At 60.7% G+C, this 21,427-nt stretch overlaps 2 protein-coding genes across 2 annotated transcripts; both read left to right on the forward strand.

The window, feature by feature from the left end:
- The first annotated feature begins 302 nt into the window (after nucleotides 1–302).
- Nucleotides 303–9,696, forward strand: TMEM150A (transmembrane protein 150A). Its single transcript, XM_065843462.2, has 7 exons — nucleotides 303–528; nucleotides 2,632–2,679; nucleotides 4,658–4,729; nucleotides 4,903–4,970; nucleotides 5,106–5,233; nucleotides 6,187–6,364; nucleotides 8,099–9,696. The coding sequence occupies exons 1-7, from the start codon at nucleotides 449–451 to the stop codon at nucleotides 8,341–8,343; spliced, it is 819 nt and encodes a 272-aa protein (XP_065699534.1). The 5' UTR covers nucleotides 303–448; the 3' UTR covers nucleotides 8,344–9,696.
- Nucleotides 9,697–9,974: 278 nt separating this feature from the next.
- Nucleotides 9,975–21,419, forward strand: NFKB2 (nuclear factor kappa B subunit 2). Its single transcript, XM_065844021.2, has 24 exons — nucleotides 9,975–10,082; nucleotides 13,156–13,344; nucleotides 14,396–14,440; nucleotides 14,905–14,983; nucleotides 15,474–15,514; nucleotides 15,617–15,715; nucleotides 15,951–16,102; nucleotides 16,867–16,973; nucleotides 17,130–17,288; nucleotides 17,395–17,499; nucleotides 17,645–17,730; nucleotides 17,855–17,993; nucleotides 18,073–18,192; nucleotides 18,297–18,479; nucleotides 18,642–18,783; nucleotides 18,930–19,044; nucleotides 19,243–19,450; nucleotides 19,540–19,709; nucleotides 19,858–19,960; nucleotides 20,086–20,315; nucleotides 20,498–20,567; nucleotides 20,668–20,840; nucleotides 20,918–21,029; nucleotides 21,116–21,419. Exons 2-24 carry the CDS (start codon nucleotides 13,300–13,302, stop codon nucleotides 21,235–21,237), a joined length of 2,805 nt encoding a protein of 934 aa, XP_065700093.1. The 5' UTR covers nucleotides 9,975–10,082; nucleotides 13,156–13,299; the 3' UTR covers nucleotides 21,238–21,419.
- Nucleotides 21,420–21,427: the final 8 nt, after the last annotated feature.

Below are 21,427 nucleotides of genomic sequence, written 5' to 3' on the forward strand. Positions count from 1 at the left end.
AGGACAAGGCTCAGGACCGAGCTCTCGGAGCTGCTCTGGCCGCAGGCTGCCTGCCCGGCGGACCGAGCTCTGGCGGGCGGCTCCGTGCAGTTCTCGCTCCCCGCCTGCCGGCTGCCGTCCCCAGCTCAGCTCGGCCGGGCTTGCCGGCGCAACCCCCAGGGCCGGCAGCGCGGCCGCCACGTGGCGCTCGGGGCCGCGCCGGGACGTCCCCGCTCGGCGCCGGACGGGGCGGGCCCTGCCCCCCGAGCGGGACCCACGCTGCCCGCGGGGCGGGGCCGGGCTGGGCTGTCCCGGCTCGGCTCGGCTCGGCTCTGCGCGGCCGGCCTCGCTCTGCTCGCCCGGCCCGGCCCCGGCCGCCCATGGGGAGCGCGGCCCGGCCCCGGCTCGGCAGCAGGAGGCAGCGGGGAGGCTCCGCCGGCGGCCCCGCTCGCCCGTAGCCCGACGGGGCATGCCCGGCCCCAGGATGCCGGCCTGGGGGATCCTGCCCGTCACGCTGCCTGCCTTCACTATCACCGGCATGTGGATCGTGTGAGTGCCGCGGGACGGCCCGGAGCCGCCGCCAGACCCTTACCCCACTGACGGCGGGGCCGGGTCTGCCGGGACGGGGTCACCCCAGTTGCGGGGCGGGATGCTGCGGGGCAGGGGGCTGGAGGATGCTGTGAGGCAGAGTGTTGCGGGGCACTGCCGGGCTCACATCGTGTTGGGGTGCTTCTGCATACTCAGTTGCGCCCACACCTCCCTGTCCACCCCAGCCACCCTGCGTGGTCGCTGTGTCCTCCACAGCGGTGCTGGCATGTGCCTCCCTGGCCTTATGCCTCTGACACTCCCTGAGATCGTGTGTCCCTGTCCAGGCGTGAATACAAGCTTAGGGGGCACAGGAATGGTCCTGTGAGCGATGCCACTAGCCCAGGTCCTGCCATGCCATGAGCACTCATCACATGCTGGCCCCAGATAGGACGGATGGGAGGGCCAAAGGGTACTTGTGCCTTGTGCTGGAGGTGGAGGATGTACCACCTGGTGAGCAGCGCTAACCCACCTTGCTGGTCACTTCCACAGGCCTTGGCCCTGGGTTCTCAGCTGATCACATAGGGCTGTCCTGCCCTGGTACATCAGCCCCGCTGTGCTACTACTGCAGGGTGGTAGGTGCTGGATGAGGGACTTTTCCCAAAGGCACAGGGAGCCCCAGCACAGGTGATGGGACTGCATGGGCTGTGGGATGGGGCAAGCGTACACCATACTACACAGGTCACTCCAAGAGCTTCCCACCCTGTGATATCGGCCATCTTCCTTCACGTCAAAGCCGAATGCTGACCCTGGTGCATGAAACTCGTGCTCCTTAGTTTTTCTCCTGGATGTCCCATGAAGCCCTGGCCGCCTCCTGTGGGTGACCCTCGGGGGCAGATGCCCCTCCAGCCCAGAGCAGCATGGGTGGGAGGTGCTGCTCGTGGCCCTCGCAGACAAAGCTGCCCCGGGAGAGGTAATCTTGGGCCTTTTTTCTTGTTGTGTCCCTCATCAGCACACTGGCATGGTAAGGCCAGGCAGTTGCATCTGGGAGTGCATGGCCCGTGCGAGGCCCCATCAGCCATGCCTGGGATGCAGAGCCATGAGGGCAGACCACATGAGTGGGGACATATCCTGCTGGAGGAGAGCAGTGCTATTTGTGCCTCTCTTTGCTTGTTGCCCCCTCCCAGGAGGGCACAGAGAGCTGGACAGGGACTGGGTGCTTGCGGGAGACCTGTGCTGGGAAGTGGCTGGGCAAGAGGTCTGCGGGGGGCAATGCTCTTGGCGGGCGGCCCTTGGGATGGGCAGCCCTGCCCCTTGATTCCCCCCAGCTATCCCACTCTTTGCCCCCATGTCCCTCTGCTGGGATCATCCTTCTCACAACCTGGCTGTTACATGGCCAGCTCAGGCAGGAGAGGGGTTTTCTTACTGGTCTAGGAGCCTATTTTTAACCCGAGTTGTTTACGACTGCTGGCGGCGGCGATTTGAACAGCGCGGGGCCACCCGCTGCTGTGGCTGCCAGGCAGGAGGGCTCCTTACTGGCTGGGGGGCCACAGGGACAAGAGCCCCTGCAGCTGAGCGGGATGCGTGTCGTGAACTCCTTGTTACAGTAACCCAAGTGCAGGGGTGTCTCCCCAGTGAAAGGCTCGATAGAGCCTATCTGCCCAGAATGCGCTTGCCAACATACTTTTCCAGACTTTTAGCTCCAGGCACTGGCCAGGCATGGGCCAGGGGAAGCCCAGCAGAGCCTAGTAGTCATCAGGTGACACGCTGCGTGGCTGTAAGCTGGTGGAGAGACCTGGTGCATCCCCAGAGAGCTCAGAGGGCACGGCAGCACAAAGGGAGAGAGTCCCCACAGGAGCAGCTACATCCACACTGAACCAGAGCAGGAGGCAGCTCCTGGCAGGGACAGGAGTATTGGGCAGGCAGACCTGGTTCTGGCTGTGAGAGGTCCTTGGAGCGTGAGCTGGGCTCATGCACTTGCTTTACTTTTTTCTGCTCTGTAAATCCGGGAGGTGTCCCAGGGTGAGCGCTTTTACCCCCTGCTCCTGCAGCTGGCTGTGGCTGCCAGGAGTGGGGATGCAGGGAGGCAGGTGGCTGTGGTAACCCCTGTTGTTGTGTCTCCCCCAGGTACGCCATGGCACTTTCTAACAACCACATCTGTCCCGTCCACAACTGGTAAGGCCTGGGGGATCAGCAGGGGCCCTTTGCCACAGAGCAGCTCAGTGAAAGACCCTGGTAATGCCAGGTCTCTCTCCAGACCTGTCCTGCTCGGACCGTGCTGTGCTGGGCCACTGGGTAGCCGAGGCCCCCCTGCACCGTCACTGTGCTGGAAGGGAGTCAGGGACCAGACTGGCCCTGGGAGGGGGCTGGGGATGACAGGAGAGGTGAGAGCATGAAAGGGGGCACAGAGCCACCTTCTCCCCCAGCAGACACAGTGGCGGCAGTGCAGTCAGCCCAGGGTGACCCCTCAAGTGGCTTTTGGGAGCAGAGCTGCTGGCAGGGTTGGGCCCTGCATTTGCAAAGCAGCTTGGGTGCCAGGGCCGAGCAGGGCTATCAAAAGCCACCCTCCCTCCCTGGCCCGGGCTCACCTGCGGTTACAACTGCTCCGGTGAACAGTCTGGCCCCGCTGAAAACCAAGCAGGGAGAATGGGGCCATTGAAAAAACACAGCATGAAGAAAATACGAAAATAAGTGGTCAGGGAATTACAGAGGGCTATGTGTCTCTATGGAAAGGTTGAAGCTTGCTTGCTTGAGGCTAAGTCTGGCAGTGCTAGGAGGACGGGAGGGCCCTGCGGCATCCAGACACCCCACGGGCAGGGCTGCCTGCAGCACCCCGGGATGGGGGATGAGGCACGGGCTGGGAAAAGAAAAACTGTTTTCTCCCTTGGCAACTTCTGCAGGGTTTTCGGCTTGTTGTGTCTCCTTAAAAATCTGCCCAGAAAAATCCATGTTAGTTTAATTCTTGCTAGAGTGTTTGAAGGAGAGGGAGAAAAAAAGCCCGCTGCCATTTCCTGTCTGATGGCTGATTCTGCCTTGGGAAGAATGTGTGTATTGGGCTGTCTCTGCCGCACAGCCAGCCTTTAATGATGAATAATGCTTCCCAGCCTCGGGCTACTCATTTTAAACAAAATAATAATAAAAAAACCCTCCCAAACCAAACATGGCCCCAAGAGCAAGCCCTTCAGGAGGCCATGGAGCTCCACGACTCGCCAGGGTTCCGTGGTCAGAAAACAAAGCCACCAGTAAATGAGGAGACTGAAAAAACACCAGAGCCCAGCCCGGCCCTTTCCAAAAAGGCCTTTTTAACTGTGCTCTTGCTGAGCGGCTGGAGACAGCTGATGGTCAGCCTCGGCCGGGGCAGGGCTGTGCAGCCCCGATCCGCACTGTGGGGCTGGAGGTGTCGGAGGGGCCGTTTGTGGCACAGCGCTTTGGGCTCCCTGCCTGTGGGGTGGGGAGGGGGCCGTGCCCAGCCATGCCAGGCAGAGGTGCTGGGTGTCTGGGTGATGCTGCAGCAAAGGGGTGCCTGAAAACCCACTGCAAGTGTGTGCCAACTTCTGAGAGAGCCAGGAGGGTGAGGGGGGCACATACCCCCGCAGGACGGAATTCGGTTATGGTTGCAGATGGTAGCTGTGGTACAGAAAGGTGTCTCAGACCGATAAGAGTTCTGGGTCCCTGTTTTTGCAGAGTCTGTGGCCATAGGAGGCACTTCCAGGGCTCCGCAGTGGTTGTGGGCAGCAGAGCTGGCCCCAGCCCGGTGGCACTGGGAGCGGGTGACAGACCCCGGGGATGCCCTGCCGTTTTTCGGGGCAGCCTAGGGTAGCCTGGGGGCTTGCTCCTGTCATGTCCCCCCTCAGGCAGCTCCTCCCAGCTATTGGGCAGGTCCTCCCCAGTGGGGTGGCGCTGCACCGGTGTGCTTGTGCCCATGGGGGCCATTTCCCACTCAGCTTGGTGTTCCCACCCATCCCAGGCAAGCCCAGAGCTGTCGGTGCCTGCACACCCGGCTCCACCCATGCTCCCTTGCCAGGGCTGTGTGTGCTGGGGCTGGTACACCCCAGGGCTGGGCTGTGTTCACTGGTGAACAGCTGTGGGCAGGAGGCAGGAGGGTGCTGGGCAGCCATGCAGCTCTCCCAGCCTGTCCCTTTGCTCCTTGCAGGAATTACAACCAGTCGTGTGGCGAGGACAGCCCTGGCTCCTGCTGCACGCTGGACCACATCCCCCTTGTCAGGTGAGCAGCCGTGGGATGGGAACATGGGGCCAGCCAGGGGTCACAGCCACTCCAAGAGCCCCCCTGGGGCAAACCAGGAGCGTGTCCTGGGGAGGGGGCAAGTAAGGGGCAAGTATTGCACCCCCCTCCCCACCCTGGCTGAGGGCTCCTTGGGCCTTGCCTTGTCCCTGCAGTAAGTGTGGCACCCTGCCTCCTGAGAGCTGCTTCTTCAGCCTCATCTGCAGCCTGGGCTCCTTCATGGGTAAGTGCCTTGCTGCGGGGGGAGCGGGACCGGGAGCGGGGTGCCCTGTGATACTCACCCCCAGCCAGGGTGCAGGGGTGGGTTTGGGAGGCTGCAGGTGGTGGTGTGTGATGGGGCTGTGTCTCCCTCCCACAGTCATCCTGGTGGGGCTGCTGCGTTATGCCCACCTCCTGGAGCGCCTCGGGCCGTCCCTGCTCAACACCCTGGGGCTGGCCACTGGCTGGATCTGCGCCGCCGGCCTCACCATGGTCGGCAACTTCCAGGTAAGGCGTCTCCTCGGGGGGTTCCTGGGGGGAGAGGGTCTTGGCTGGAGCGGAGAGGCAACACTGCTCAACAGTGTAGGATGTGGGGTGATTGTTTTGTTCCAGCACCCTCATCCATGCATACTTTCACCTTTGCCAAGCACTGCTCTTCCCTGGGTGCTGGGAGTCCTCTTGTGCATAGTTTCCGGTCCAGATTAAGATGCTGGGTTTGGTCTAACCTTTATCTGAGGCCCTCTGCACAGTCTGCCCCTTCCATGTGCCAACGACCCTCTGCAGGCAGAAATGTGCCATCCTGGCAGAGGAGACCTGGCCAAGCTGCCGAAGCTCCTGCTGCCCGGCTATCCCACTAGGGATGTTTGCTGCTCAGGAGGTGATGCCAGGAAACATGTCTGGGCAGAGCCTGTGCTCGCAGGGTCCAAAGCAGTCCAGGGCTTGGCAGCCAGCAGCACTCACCCCCACGCCTGTGCTGCCAGGCACCGGGCTCCCGGCAGCTCCCTGCCCTCTGCCTGCGGCAGCTGCTCGCTTCCGCTTGTCAGGAGGCTGCTGTCAGTGCCCCCCCGGGAAAAGTTTTGCTGGCCCTGATCCTGCTTGTGTCTCAGCCACAGCTTGGCAGCTCTGCCGAAGGCAGGGCTATGACCCTCACAAGGGCGTGTGGGTAGCCCCAGTGATGCTCAGGGGCAGAGGGGAACCCCTGTCCCTTGCCTTTGGACATGACAGGGCTGTTGGCCCAAGGGGCTCTGGAGCTACAGCCCCATGGATGGAGGAAACAGAAGCACTTTGAGATACCAGCAGTAGGTGGTGGTTCCAAATCTGCTCTTCAGCCAGGAGTTGGGCACGGGGTGAGCTGCCTGGCACTGCCTGCACTCCTGCCTGGGCACGAGCACCCCCGCAGGAGCAGAGCCATGCTGGGGGAGCATCCTGGGGTGCCTGTACCAATGGTCTCTCCCTCGCAGGTGGATCACGCCAAGGTGCTACACTACATCGGGGCAGGGGTGGCCTTTCCCACCAGCATGCTGTTCCTGTTCCTGCAGTCCATCCTCACCTACCGCATGGCCAAAACTCGCGGGCAGTACTGGACCGGCCACTTACGTAGCATCCTCACTGCTGTGGCCTTCGTCACCCTTGTCTTTAGTATCCTTCTGAAGGATGTGGGGAGGAGATCCAGGATAGGCTGGTGAAAGGTGGTCCTCATGTTGGGTATGTGCCCCAGGTCCTCCCTCCTTTGGTCTGGCAGTGTGGTATGGTGCCAGGAGAAGGGCTGGGCAGGGGTGGAGGGTGGGCAGTTCACTGCAGGGGTGGGCTGGAGGAGCAGCAGCATTAGGGCTGTGTGGGGGCTGAGGTGCTGGGGAGCATCTCCTGGGGAGCTGGGGTGCCCCAAACCAGCCCTGCCCTGGTTGCTGCAGCCCAGCCACCGCTGCAGGCTCCAGCCCCACACCTTGCAGAGTGGAAAGGCAGGTTAATGGTTTTTTAAATGAGACAGAGGTATGTTGAGCCCTCGGCAATGCAAAGTCCGTCTGTGTTACCTGTATACAGAAGCTGAGTACAAAAGTACTTTGTTCAGGTGCCAGGTGGGCACGTGGCAGCACCTCTGCCAGCGTGGTTCACCGGCACCCGCTGACCAACCTGCCCAGGGGTCGAGGGAGGCTCAGTGAGCAGGCAGAGCAGGGCTGGAAGAATGGTCCTGAGTGTGTGGCTGGGGAGCCAGGGGCTTATTTGGGACTGAGGTTAGGGATAAATCGGGAAACAAGGTGATGGTTATTGGGCAGGAAGGGGAAAAAGTATGTGGTGTCCGTGGGTCCCAAAGAGGCTGACTGGGGTCTGGCTGGGGTTAGCAGCATGGGTGGAGCCTGGGGAGTGCTGTCAGGCATAGGACGTGCCAGAGGGTCCCGTTCTGTCGCCACAGCAGGCAGGAGGGACGGGAAGCAGGCAGGGAGTTGGGAAAGGCGAGTGTGCTATGGGGCTGTGCCAGCTGGGAGGGACAGGCAGGGCATATAAGGACAAGAGAGACAGGACTAGTGTCTCTGCTGTGGCCATGCTGCTCTGTAAGCACCGGGGACTGGGAGTGGGAAAGCAAGGAGATGTGGTGGGGAGGGTGTGAGGAAAAGGCTGGGACCACTCCTGGAGGGATGAGGGGAGTGAGCAGAGGGTCCCTGCCTCTCCGACTCTCCCAGATCTTGATCCCACTGGCAAAAGGCAGGGTGCTGATGGGGGCTTCATCTGGAAGGCTGGGGGATGCACCTGCTTGCCCACCTCACCCATGGTGGCTCTGGGAGCAGGTTTCTATAGACATCCTCAGTGGGGATGAGAGAAGGATACAGAAGCTCTGGCAGCGGTAGGACCTGGAGGAGAGGGAGCAGGGCCTTTCTTTTGAGTTGAGCCAGCCAGCAGTGCAGAGGGATAGGGGTGCTGCGGGGCTGGGTTGCAGCAGCCCAAACCCCTGTACCAAGGGGATGGAGCACTGATGAGTTTTATGGACTTTGCATCCTGCAGGAGGATGTGGAGGGTCAGCCTGGTTTGAGGAAGAGGCGAGGGGTGTGGGGAGGGTGAGGCAGCCAGGCACCCAGCTCGCCCTGAGGGCTGCAGCCCAAGTTTCCCCTGCCCTGGCCTCTTCAGAAAATCCCCACTTGGTATCAGTACCATGATTTACTAAGGCTGTTTTGGGCACGTGTGCCACCACCTCACCCATGTTGGGGCCCTCCCAGTACTGGCAGAAGCACGTGGGGTTTCTTGGCTTTAGGGGCGATGGTGTCTTTCCTGCAGAGAAGGGCTGCTCGCAGCCGTGCCAGCATGCAGTGGCAGTGGGACATGGTCCTCCATGGGGTGGTTGGGGTTCAGCTGTGCTTTCCTTGACAGGGGTGCCCTCAGGTGGTGTCTTCTTCATCCAGGAGAGCTTTGTTCTGCAGCATGTGGCCGCCTTGTGTGAGTGGATGTTCATCATCGATGTCCTGGTCTTCTACGGCACCTTCACCTTTGAGTTTGGGGCCATCTCCACGGACACCTTCCTGGTCCTGCTAAAAGCCAGCCGGGCCCCCAAAAGTTACAAAGGCGAGAGTGGTGTGTCCAGCATGGCCCACATTCACAGCCATGGGGAAGGGCTGGCCATGGCCTGAACACCGCAGGAGTGGCCACAAGGCTTATGGTGGGGACCCCCAAATTGGGCTTTGCTGGGACTCCCCTGTCCTGAATGTCTCAGAGACCCCGGCTGCCTCTGTGTGTGTGTGTGTGCATGTGTGCACACATGCATGTGCGGTGCCCTCCCCTCCTTGTGCGAGCTGTGGCCAGGGCTCCTCCAGCAGCTGGTGTCCCCTGCAGGGGCTGCCCCCTCGCTGCCCACGAGGTTTGGGGTCACTGCTGGGGTACCAACCTGGTTCAGCTATTGGGACAACTGATAGCTGCCCCTGAGCCTCTGGGGTTGCCCCTACTGAGTCAGGGGCTGTCGGAGTCAATCGTACAGATGCCCCGTTCTGTCAGGGACACAAGGGAGCAGGGGGTTCGCTCCTCTTCACCACACAAGCCTGGTGTGCTGTGGATGGGGGATCATCATTCCTCCCTCCTCCATGGCCACGGGGACAGGGTTAGGCCCTCCAGCCTTGTAGCCAGCTGCTGTGACTGTGTCAGAGGAGCCAAAACCATGGAGTGTCTTTTCCCTTCCTTGGGAGGCGATGGCAGCAGTAGTCTCTCTGCACCCTCAATGAGGATGGCAGCGGGGGGTCTCTCCCAGAGGCAGTGCCTTGTGCTGCTGCAGGATGGCACCAGCAGCCCCAGTGGGACTGCACTGGCCCTCCCAGCCAGGGCTCTTGCTGCTCAGGGCCTTCCATGCCTCCAGCTGATGACTTTCCCAGACTTTTTCAGTTTGGAGTAGAATTGCTGAGGCAGGTTTCCCCTCCTGGGCCACAGCATCCTCTTGCTCCTTGGAGGTCACCTGGGTTAGGAAATAGGTCTCTGCATTTACCGTCACACTGGGGATGTCCTGCCAGCACAGTGCTGCAGAGCAGCAGGTTTCCACTCCATAGTGCTGCCAACCTAGGCTGTCCTGCTGGAGAGCCTGCATGCCCCAGCTCTGGTCTCCCACCCTGGGAGCACAGGCACAGAGAGGGAGAGCAGTTCTATAGGAGCAGAGGAAGCCCACGGTCCATGCTGCTGGGACTCCCGAATCCGTCCAGTGCCTTCCTCAGCGCTCAGCCCGGCCAGCACCTGCATGGTGAGAGCCTGTCCTGCTCAGCCCCAGCCTCCACTGGGGCAGGAGGCTGGGGTGGAGGGGAGGGGTGTAGAGGAGGATGAATGTGTGTGTGTTTGTAAATAGATCTACATATATATATATATATGCATATATATATATAAATTTTCACTTGTCCCTGGAGAGGGGCATTTGCTGCTGCTGTGTTCATTGATCAGGTTGGGCTTCCTGATATGCCTACCTTTTCAAAATTTGCCTATAAATCTACCAGTATATGTAGTTCAAAGAGGAGCATTTCTGACTTTTATATCTAATATATGTTTAAAAAATATATAAAGAGAGAACAGTGAATTTACAATAATAAAATGAAAATCAGCCAAGGGCGAGGCAGACCGTCCTTCCCTGCTGTACAGGACCAGGGTAATGAGCAGTTTTGGGGCCAGAGTGCTGCGGGTCTCAGGGAAGAGCCGGGGGCTCGGTTCCCGGCCCCGCGTGTCAGGCTGGTGGAAGACGAGCGGGAGAGCCACGTTCCGTCCCGTCGGGGGTCCCCCGAACCCCCTGCCGCTGTCCCTGCCGGGGCGGAGCCGGGCCCGGGAAGCCCCGGGAGGCGGAGCCGGGCTGGGACTTTCCCGGGGCCGCGGTCGGGGCGAGGTGGCCGCGTTGGGGCTGAAGGTAAGAGGGGCGTAGGGGCCGGGCTGAGCGCTGCGGGGCCGGGGCGTCCGGGGACAGGCGGCGGGGATGGCCCGGGATGGGGCCGCTGTCCGGGATGCCGGTCCCCCGGGGGCCGGGGTGAGCGCGTCTGAGCCGTGTGCCTCTGCCGGGTAAAGGACAGGGTGTTTGCTTTAGCGAGGAGAGCGTCTCAGCTGAAAGCACCCCTGTTCCTCCTGCCCAGCTCCGGCTCCGGGGGTGTACCCGCGGGGATGCTGAGCCAAGCTGTCGATCGTGTACAGCAGCCTCCCGTGCTCTGGCGGAGCTGGGCTGAGCCCTGTCCGTGCAGGGGTGACGGGCACAAGTGTAGCCTAAATCTCAGTGGAAAGGGAGCTGAACTGGTCGAGAGGTTTAAAGTTTCAGTGCCAAGCCAGCCCGTCCCTGCTGAGGGGTCTGCAGCAGCCAGCCCTGGGCAGCTCCTGGCCTCCCACTCGCTGTGGCAACCACACAGGTCCCTGGCTGCCTCTCGGCTGGCTCTGGGGCTGGGAGAGGGGATGTTGGGAAGATACAGGCTGGAGAGAGATCTGGTGTCTTAGCATGGGGAGGAGAAAACAACTCCTAATGCTGGTGTTGACACCCATTTCCTTGCCAGTGGGGAAGTTACTTATTTTCGTGTTTCCATGTTGCCAGTGAATGCTGCCCCATCCTGCGGCTCTCCCTCCATATAGTGGGCAGGGCTGGCTTGCTGCTTGGCCTGAGGGGAAGAGATCTGCACCCACAGGCTCAGCTCTACCCCAAAAGGAGCCACGAACACCAACATGGTAGTGATACCATGGCCATATTGGAAACCAGGGAGAGTGAGAGACAGCAAACACCAGGCTGGAGCTGAGAGGGGTTTTCTGAGGGCACACATACAACTGGAGCTGATGGTTCATAACACAACAGCAAAGCAGCTGATTTACAGGCCCTAGAGGAGAAAAACAGAAGATCAGTGGGTGGCTGGGGTTTGCCAAAACCAACTTGGTAACCACGATGGGAATGAAGGCATTTACAGAGAGATACAAATGGCTTCGGTGCTCGAGAGCAGGCTGTCAGGGAGGGGAAACCTTTGACAGCAATCAGGAAGAGGGGATTTCTCTCTGCTGCACTTGCAAGTCGACGACTCAGTTTCCAGGAAGAGTCTCAGAACAAAGTCCCTGTGAGTGCTGTGCAAGATGGACTCGGCAGCCTCTTGCCAGACCCTTGCCAGTAGCTGGGACTCCTGGGACGGAGCAGAGCATAGGATTTGTGCAGAAAGCAAAGTCTGGTATTCAGGGTAATAATTTGCAGGCATTAGCAGGCCCTGGGGGAAACAAAATGTGCAGGGAACAGTATGTTAGAGGAGCAGCCAGCTGGGAGGCTGGAACATGTCAGCCATACACCAGGGCAGTTCAGACCAGAGCCACACTCGTGCTGCCTCCCATGTATCTGGAAAGCCATTTCCCATGGCTGCTGAACACTCCTGACACAGACAGACGTTTCCCTCCTGCCCGCAGGGCAATTGGCTCTGCAAGTCAGCCAGCTGTCACGGGGGGGAAAGAAAATAGCACCTGCATTACTAGGTCACGTTCAAGGAGCTGCAGGCATGGAAGAATGGCTTTAACTTGCAATGCTTGCTGGCGGCTGGCCCTTAATTGAAGCAGTTTGGCTGACATGGGGAGGCTGTGCCATTCAGCAAGGGTGCCCCGGCAGTGCTGGGCCCTGGGGCAGGGAGCTGGTGCTGCTCGGGGCAGTGTGTCACAGTTGGGTTGCTGCTCTTTCCCCCTGTGCCCAGCAAGGCCTGGAGAATCCTTCCTGAGCCCTAGGAAGGTCTGAAGATAGGAAGGATTTAGCCCAGCAAAGGGAGGCTGCTGTGTATGTGCAAGCCCAGGGTCCAGGGCAGACACACTGGGTACCACAGAGCAGGGGATGATACTGAAGGCAGGATTGGGAGATGGCTTTTTCTCTGGGATGTGTGGGGGATAAAAGCCTGAAGGACATAGCTGCTCAGCACAGGAGGCAGGACTTACCTCGCAAGCAGGTCTGAGGTTGCCTGAGGTTGCTTTTTCAGGAACAAGGAAAGGGCGACGACGCTCCAGCCCTGCTTGACAAGCAAGGTGGGCTTCCTCTGACACACACTGTGCAAGTGTGCAGGCATATGGCCAGCAACTCCTGAGTGACCCAGAGCTGTGCAGGCTGGGGAGAGAACAGGCACGACACCATGACATACCTTAGTCATGCTGTTTGCTGCAACAAGTAGAAGTGTCCAGGGCAGCGATGAGTGAGCTGTGAAAACCCCCCTAGAGGGGTAGGGGCTGATGGCACTGGAGAAGGGGAGCTGCTCTGTTTGAAGAGTCACAATCTGTTCTTCTTCAGCATCTTCAGGCTTGGGCGCCCCCAGCGAGGCTCAGTAGGTAGGGTTCAAGTTGGCTGTTCCCAGCACACTGAGGAAGGATGTTTGTCCCCTCCTTCACCTCTCTGGGAAATCCATGCAAGCAGATGAGGTGGCTGGCTGGTGGTGACAGGCTGAGGCTGCCCCAGAGGGAATCCAAACAGCAGGTAGTGCGTGCTGCTTCACACAGGCCAGTGGGGGCGTCTTTCTGTCCACGCTCCCAGGCTTTTGGAAGTCCCTGTGGAATGGCAGGAGCAAGGTCCCACCTCATTTTGCAGTGCTGGATCTCCATCTTCACCCGGCTTGCAGGCCTTGCTGCACCTGCAGGTCCCCTGGACTCTATGTCCTGGGCTGCAATGGTGTCTGGCCTGCATCCTGCAGGCAGGCTGGGCAGGAGCTGCCAGAGCTCTGCTGGGCTCCCACAGCAGACCAGCCACGAAAAACTTGGGGCCACAGGGCAGCCCCTTTGGAGGACTTGAGTGGCTGGAAAATCTCCTTGAAAAGGCTCTTTTCAACTTCTGAAGAATATGAGTCACGTACGGGTTGAACAATCCCCTTCCTTCCCCTCTTCTCCTACACACCCAAAATCCCCTGAGCGCAATGTGCGGCAACCACTGATTCAGAAAGTCATGGTATGAGGGCATCGTGGAGTGAGATACCTTTTTTCTTTTTCTTTCCACTGCTTAGAGAGAAGAAATGTGGAGCAAGAGAGCATGCCTGGAGGCTCTGTTCTGATCCTGCCCTTTTGCTAAAAATCTCCAGTGGTTTTCCGTGGCCAGGCAGACCTTGACCCCAGTGGGACTCCCATCTGCATCGGTCCTGGCGGTCACAATGCTGGGGCTGGACAGGTTGCTGAGACCAGCCTCTTCCTCACCGGTGAGTATGAGAGTACAAGCACTGTGGGTGGCAGAGAAGGGGCCTGGCTACTGGTGGTGCCTTGCTGGGGTCGGTGCCTTTGCTGGGGTTGGCAGGGAGCATGCAGCATCGAGAGATGCTGCCACGGGGGGCTCTGGGGCTGCTGCTGACACTTTGAAACCAGATACTTCCTAGTGGGAAAGAGGGAATAGGAACACGGATGGCAAACGCCTCCCTCAGGCCACCTCTGCAGGAAGGATGCAGGGGCTGTGGTCTAAGTGGAAACTGTGGCAGCCGTGGAATAGGAGAGCACTCCTTTGGGTGCTGGCAAGTGGTTGCCATGTGCCTGCTTCGGTCTGTAGAGTCCTGGAGAGCTTCCCTCAGCCAGGGGGGAGACACTGGGCTTTGGGGCAGAGCTTTGGGTCCAGGGGCACTCGGAGAAGACATCCTTGTGCGAGAGGTGCATCATCAAGGTGAGATGATGCGGGATAGACACCTGGGGGGCCCATGGAACTGCCACTAGGTTTTATGGCACGGTCTGGGTGGTTTCAGACATACTGCGCTACAGGTCTTGTCGGGAAAGGGCGCGACGGCTGGTCAACGGGGACGCGGGACGGCGGCTGGGGACGGCGCGGGGCAAGCCCCTCCATGCTCCCGGGGGAAAACTCAGGAACTTCGGGCGCTCCCAACGTGCCAGGCAGCGCCCCAGCGAGAGCGGCCGGGGGAGGCGGGCGGGCGGCCGCCGGGATTTCCAGCCCGCCCGGAGCCCAAAGCCCAAAACTCCCGGGCGGCGAGGAGACGGCGCGTCCCACCGCCACCGGGCCGGGCCGGGGGAGCCACCAACGGGCGCAAGGGCAGTCATGCCCCCGGCCGTGCCGAGCCCAGCCCCGCTCCGAGCCGTGCCGGGCCCCTGGCCGTGCCGAGACGAGCCCCGGGACGCGGCGGTGCGGGGCGGGGCGGTGACGCGCGGTCCCGTCATTTCCCGGCTCGGCGGGGTTTCTAGGGACTTTCCGGAGCGGCAGTACCTTCCTGCCGCCGCCGGTCCCCGCTCACCCCCGCGCTCTCCCCGCAGGCCGGCGGCCGGCCCCGCGCAGACATGGACGAGCAGTTCCAGCCCGTGAGTGCGGCACCGACCGGCTCGGCCCCGGGGAGGGGGGAGTCTCTGCCTGGCACCGGAGCTGGGCTGGGGGCAGTGCATGGGGTGGAAGATGGGGATCTGTGGGTGCCTCCGGGGTGGGAGGTGGAGGTCTGTGTCTACCCTCAGAGTGGGCAGTGGGGGGTATGCAGGTGCCACTGGGGTGGGAGATTGAGGATCTGTGTCTGCCTGCAGGGTGGGAGATGGGGATCTGTGCCTGCCTCTGGGGTGGGTAAATGGGTTCTGCCCGTCTGCACCTGCCCACTCCTCTTCCCCAGGAGGGGAATCTGGACCTGCCTCCCCTCACAACGTGGGCAATGGGGATCTGTGCAAAACTACCCCCCACCCCAGGGTTTGGAGGTGGGGGTCCGTGTCTGCCTCCCAGGGCAGCTGGATGTTCCAGCCCCAGCACACTCATCACACTCATCATCCCTCCCACCTCACAGTGCCTGGATGGGATTGACTATGGTGACTTTGATTTCACCTCCCACATGATGGAGCAGAAGGAGCCCCTGATGGAGACAGGTAAGGGCCCCTCTGGCTGTGCCCTCCTGAGGCCCCAGGCTACAGTGGGATTTCCCACAGGCTGAGTCACGTCTTGTAGTTCCCAGCAGCACCACGACCTGTGTCCCTGCTGGCCCCACTGTGGGCTGGATGGGAATCCCTGCCCCATGCCACCAAGATGGGGACTGTTCAGTCTGGCCCCACTGCTCAGTCTACCAGGGACCTGAGGTTGGGCTGTGATCGGTTCCCATGGGCTCCCCACTTCCCATATGCCAGAGCATCCTTTGACCCTTCCCTCCTCTCCCTCTTCTCTGACTCCTGCTCCCAACTGGGCTATGACAGCACAGGGGCCAGGAGCCCTAAGCACCCCTATGGGGAAGGCAGGAGTCACCTCACCTTCAGCATTGTCCCCTTACCTCCAGCATCCTTCCTGGGACCATGCACTTCGGTTATCATGTGTTTCTCACTGGTGCTTTGGTAATCCTGTGTTTCTCCCTTCTCTGTCCTCCAGTGGAAGGTCCATATCTTGTCATCATCGAGCAGCCAAAGCAGGTAAGGGTGTCACCCAGGTAAGGGTAGGCATAGTTGTCATCCCCTGCTCTCATGGCATCAGGTGTGGGCCACCCTTGGCTGATCCCCTCCTTTCCTTCACAGCGAGGGTTCCGGTTTCGGTACGGCTGTGAGGGCCCTTCACATGGGGGGCTGCCAGGAGCATCCAGCGAGAAGGGGCGCAAGACCTATCCCACTGTCAAGGTGAGCGCTGTCCTGGGGAGGGGAGTGTCTTTAGCTGGTGTGTGCGAGCACCAGGAGGGTGCCTTGAAGGAAGGACGTGACCTGTGTATTGAGCTCTGCATGTCTCCTGGTGCTGGAGGGGTGCAACAGCTGCAGCAGGACGAGTGGTGGCTGTGGAGAGGGACGGCAGGGATTTGCAGAGTCCTGCAGGCTCTGGGGATATTGCGTCTGACTGTCATCTCCTTTCTCCCTGCAGATCTGCAACTACACTGGGATGGCCCGGATCGAGGTGGACCTGGTGACGCACAGTGACCCTCCCCGTGTACATGCCCACAGTCTGGTGGGCAAGCAGTGCAACGAGGCTGGCAACTGTGTCGTGATCGTGGGACCCAAAGACATGACAGCTCAGTATGTGTGGAGGGAGAGCGGGGGTGGCCTCTTGCATCCAGGAGCTGGGTTTGCTGAATGGGGCCAGGAGTGGGTTTAGACAAGGTCATCACTACAGCTCTGTTCCCTCAGCATTTTACCCAGCTCTGAGTCTAGCACGTGCAGGTTGTTTTGGGTTTCTGTCCTCGGGGTTGCAGCTCCTCAGCTTTACAGATTACTTCTGTAGCCAGCCTGAGTCCCAGAGTTATTCTGTAAGTGCTGGTGCGTGGCTCCTTGCCCAGGCAGCTGCTGAGGCAAGAGCAGGCAAGCTCCTGGCTGCTCGAGTGGCCGTGTGCCCTGACACTGCTGGCCCGGCAGCCTGATTTGGAGAAGAAGGTGTTTCCCCTGAGTCTTCTGCTGGAGTGGGAGAGGGTGGACCAGAGCTGCATGCACTTTACGTTGCCTATGAAATTTCTTGTAGCTCTTGTAAATCTGGCCCTGGTTGCTGGCTCAGCCTGGTCCCACCTGCATCCATCTGGCCTCCAGCCATCCTGGTCCTCCCTTTTGGGCTTGTTACCTGTGGGAGCCTGGAGTTTCCCAGCCACCTCTTTTCTAGGCTCCTTCCCTCCCCTCTGCAGTTGCTCCTCTTTGCCCTGCACACATTGAGCCCTTGCTGCCCCGAGCAGCCCCACTTTATGCTTTGCTCAGCTCCTTCCCTTCAGCGCGCAGGGGCTTGTGTGCCCTTCAGGCAAGCAGCTCCAGGCCAGGGGCTCTCAAGATCCCAGCAGAATCACTTTCTCCTCCAGGTTCAGCAACCTGGGTGTGCTCCATGTCACCAAGAAGAACATGATGGAGATAATGAAGGAAAAGCTGAAACAGCAAAAGATGCGTAACAGAAGCCATCAGCTGACAGGTGAGGGTAGTCTGGGTGCTCAGTGTGACCCAGTGCCCCAGGGGGAGTGGGGACATGCTGTGGGGTAACGGCTGAGGTGCTGGTGGGGGACAGGCAGGGGAACCTGGAGCTCCGTTCCCTTGCTTAGCTTAATGGCATCTCCCCCTGACCTGGCAGAAGCGGAGCTGCGTGAGATCGAGCTGGAGGCAAAGGAGCTGAAGAAGGTGATGGACCTGAGCATCGTGCGATTGCGCTTCACTGCCTATCTCCGCGACAGCAGTGGGAACTTCGCTCTGGCTCTCCAGCCTGTCATCTCTGACCCCATCCATGACAGCAGTGAGCATGGGGCTGGCCTGGGGAGGGGACAGGGCAGGATGGGGCAAGAAGGTGAGGGATGCTCTGTCTGCCATGGCAGCTCCCAATACCTCCTCTTGCTCTGTAGAGTCCCCAGGAGCTTCCAACCTGAAAATCTCGCGGATGGATAAGACGGCAGGCTCAGTGCGGGGAGGAGATGAGGTCTACTTGCTGTGCGATAAAGTTCAGAAAGGTAAAAGCCATTCCCTCCAGCTGAAACCTTCCAGAGGGGCTGTGTCAGGAGAGACAGGGGGCCCCTGGGTGGCCAGGGTCCCTTGTCCATGCAGCCCGGCTGGGGGCAGGGCGACAGGCATTGCCAGCTCTGCTTCTTTCCCCAGATGACATCGAGGTGCGTTTCTATGAGGATGACGAGAATGGCTGGCAGGCCTTTGGGGACTTCTCCCCCACTGACGTGCACAAGCAGGTACAGGGGAGGTGGGGGGCATGCTGCCATGCCCTGAGGCAGGTGGTTGCCCTGCAGGGTGTGGAAGCCCCGTCCCTGGCTCCAGGGAGGAGCAGGACCCCATGTCCATTTGTCCTGCCCACAGTATGCCATCGTCTTCCGCACGCCCCCCTACCACAAGCCCAAGATCGACCGTCCCGTCACCGTCTTCCTGCAGCTGAAACGGAAGCGGGGGGGTGACGTGAGCGACTCCAAGCAGTTCACCTACTACCCCGTGGTGGAAGGTGAGCACCCCCTGGGCAGCCCGGCGTGGCCCCCGCTGCCGGGGCTGCCCCTCACCCCACTACCCTTGTCTCCCCACAGATAAGGAAGAAGTGGAGAGGAAGCGCAAGAAAGTCCTGCCTCAGTTTCCCCAGCACTTTGGCGGGGGCTCGCACATGGGGGGTGCTGGTGGGGGGGCCGGGGGCTTTGGCTCTGGAGGAGGTGAGTGGGGACCTCTCTTCCCCCTCCCCGTTTGGGTAGCCATGACCTGGCCACGGGGGCTCCCTGCTCACCTCCAGTCTCACCCTTCCTCCCTTGCTACACAGGTGGGAACCTCAGCTTCCCCTACTCCCCCGGGCTGGCCTACAACAGTATCTACTCGCCTGGCCCCCACCCTGTGGGGGGCTACCAGGGGGGCGTACAGATGAAGGGCCCTGAGGCGGAGGGGCCCGGGAGCGACAGGCAGGTGCCTGCGGAGAGCACGTACTGCAGGGAGCTGCAGCAACATGGTAGGCTGGGCTGGAGGGAGAGCTGGGGGACATTGTTCAGGAGAGGGGACAAGGACTGGGGACTTTTTGGGGCTGGGTGCCTCTCTCCTCTGCACCCAGGGGAATGCAGCAGGGTGGATGTGGCTGCCGCTCCCAGGGGTGACATCCTGCTTTGCCCCGCAGCCCAGCTGTGCCAGCTGTGGATGCTGGCACTGGCCCGTCGCAATGCCCATGCCCTGCTCGACTACTCAGTCACTGCTGACCCCCGCATGCTGCTGGCGGTCCAGAGGCACCTGGCTGCGTCGCAGGATGAGAATGGAGACACGTGAGTGCACAAAGGTTTCAGGGGGAGAGTGATGAAGCCTTGTTGGTCATCAGAGCCGTTTTGGGGACGCTAGGGGCTGGAAGGTGACAGGGAAGACCTAGAGAGGCATGGAGCTGAGCCAGGGGCCACCCCCACTCTCCCTGCAGGCCCTTGCACCTCGCCATTATCCATGAGCAGACGGCTGTAATCAAGCAGCTGATTGAGGTCATCGTTGGCATCCCCACCCAGCAGATCATCAACATCTCCAACAACCTGCAGCAGGTACAAGTTTCTCAGGACAGCTGTTTGCTCTCTACCTGGGGCTCCCTCTCATTTCCTGACACCAGGGGTTCCTTTTGCTGCTCCTGCTGAGGATAAGCTGTGCAGGGCTGAGCATGGTGCAGCCATGCTGATAAGGATGGTGGTGCAGAACTCAGCTCCTCTTGTGAGCGCTGCTGAGAGGGTGCTGCTGTCCCACAGACGCCGTTGCATCTGGCAGTCATCACCAAGCAGCCCCAAGTGGTCCAGCTCCTGCTGCAAGCCCGCGCTGACCCCACCTTGCTGGACCGCTACGGCAATTCCCTGCTGCACCTGGCACTCCAGGCTGGCGATGAAGAGATGCTGAGGACACTGCTGTCACACCTGGGCTCAGCTGCCCCTTACCTGCTCTGCCTGCCCAATTTCCATGGTGAGTGGAGCTGGGAGATGATCGGCAAGTATCTGATGGTGTTATTGGGATCTCAGCTGGAGGGCTGCTGAGCCTCTCCGCTGTTGCAGGCCTCCTGCCTGTGCACTTGGCCGTGAAGGCAAAGAGTTTGGCCTGCCTGGACCTGCTGGTCAAGAAGGGAGCGGATGTGAATGCAGTGGAGAGGCAGGGTGGGAGGACGCCCCTGCACCTGGCTGTGGAGATGGAGAACCTGAACATGGCCACCCACCTGGTGAAGAAGGTATGTAGAGCTGATGGCTGTGGGATGGGGCACAGCCTCTCACAGGACCTTGGCAGAAGTAGGGTGTCCCCTGTGATATTAGGGTGACGGGGTGGGAGGGGCAGTGCCCAGAAAGCCCATCCTCATGGCCTTGCACCTTTCTCCATAGCTGGGAGCAGATGTCACCAGCCGGACCTTTGCTGGGAACACCCCCTTGCACCTTGCTGCTGGCCTGGGCTCCCCTACCCTCACCAAGCTGCTCCTCAAGGCTGGTAAGGTGCTGCCTTCCCTCTTCTCCTTTCACTTCCCCACAGCCTGTACTGGGAGGTGGCTGGGCACAGGTCAGACCCCTGGGCCGACCTTCACTTTTAGGGGTTCTGTCCACCTTTCCTGACAGGAGCAGATGTGCTGTGTGAGAATGACGAGCCTGTGAGCCCATCCTCATCAGAGGCCAGCAGTGACACGGATGCTGATGCGGAGGAGCAAGAGCTGGCCATGGACCTGGGGGAGCCATCCCCAGCTATGGAGTGTGACACCAACCCCGAGCCCCCTGCACAGGGGCACAGGCAGGCAGGGCACAGGCAGCGCCGCTGCCACATGCCCCTGGACCTGACTCGAAGCCAGAAGGTGTGTGATGCGGTGGAACAAATTCCGTTGGTAGCATTTCCCTTAGGGCCACAGCAGGGATGGAGCAGAGCTCCAGGAGATGCTCCTGTGGGGATGCCCATGTCCCTCTGTGTCCTGTGGGGAGGTGGGGGAGCACTGGCTGGTGCTTTAGGGGATGCTGACATCCTTGCACCTGTCTGCAGGTGCGGGAGATCCTGCTGCAGGCTTCCAAGCAGGGCCCTGAGGCAGAACTGCCTGCTGCCCCCCAGCCAGGTGAGCACCCTCTCTACCCTGACAGTGCTGTGCCTGGGCAGCAGGGCACCCTGCTGGCAGTGAGGATGGGCAGTGTGTGATGGAGACATATCCTGTGCAGGGAAGGTCCTGTCGCTGGACAGTGAGGTGCTGCAAGGGCTGGAGCAGCTGCTGAACCAGGACTGCAGCGGGTCAGACTGGATTGAGCTGGCCAAACGCTTGGGGCTCTGCAGCCTAGTGGAGACCTACAAGGACACCCCCTCACCCAGTATCAGCCTCCTGCGCAGTTACGAGGTCAGTGCCTGGTTGGGGTGCCTCTGTCCCCCATGTCTGTCCTGCCACCAGCCCTACTCAGTGCCCTGTCTCTGCAGCTGGCAGGGGGCAGCCTGGGGGGACTGCTGGAGGCACTGGACTCAATGGGGCTCCGCAAGGCTGTGAAGATGCTTCACAAAACCGAGGCACTGGAAAAGCTCCAGAGCACAGGTATGGGGAGCGTGGGGCTCTTGGGGGTGTTACTCCTGCCCCCACTAACCCCATGTCGCTGACAGCACCCGGGGCTTGCTTTGCAGAGCTGAAGGAAGACAGCGCCTATGGCAGTGAGTCGGTGGAGGAGGAGCAGGCACCTGTGCTGGCCTTGAAGCCAGGGCCAGGGAGTGAGCTGCCCCACAGCCAGCAGCCGCAGGTGCACTGAGAAGCCGGCAGCCCCCACACCCACCAGGGAGGGGCTGCATGCCCCCTCACTCTGCCCATGCAAGTGCCTTCTGGACCTGTGGCCCAGCCATCTGGACTTGGGGGGACAGGACACAGCCAGCTCCCACCACTCTGCTCTTATTTAATGGTCCCTTCTTCTGAATAAAGGGACACAGTTTCAAATGGCCTTT

The sequence above is a fragment of the Patagioenas fasciata genome, chromosome 8, assembly GCF_037038585.1.
Source record: "Patagioenas fasciata isolate bPatFas1 chromosome 8, bPatFas1.hap1, whole genome shotgun sequence".
Classification (NCBI taxonomy): domain Eukaryota; kingdom Metazoa; phylum Chordata; class Aves; order Columbiformes; family Columbidae; genus Patagioenas; species Patagioenas fasciata.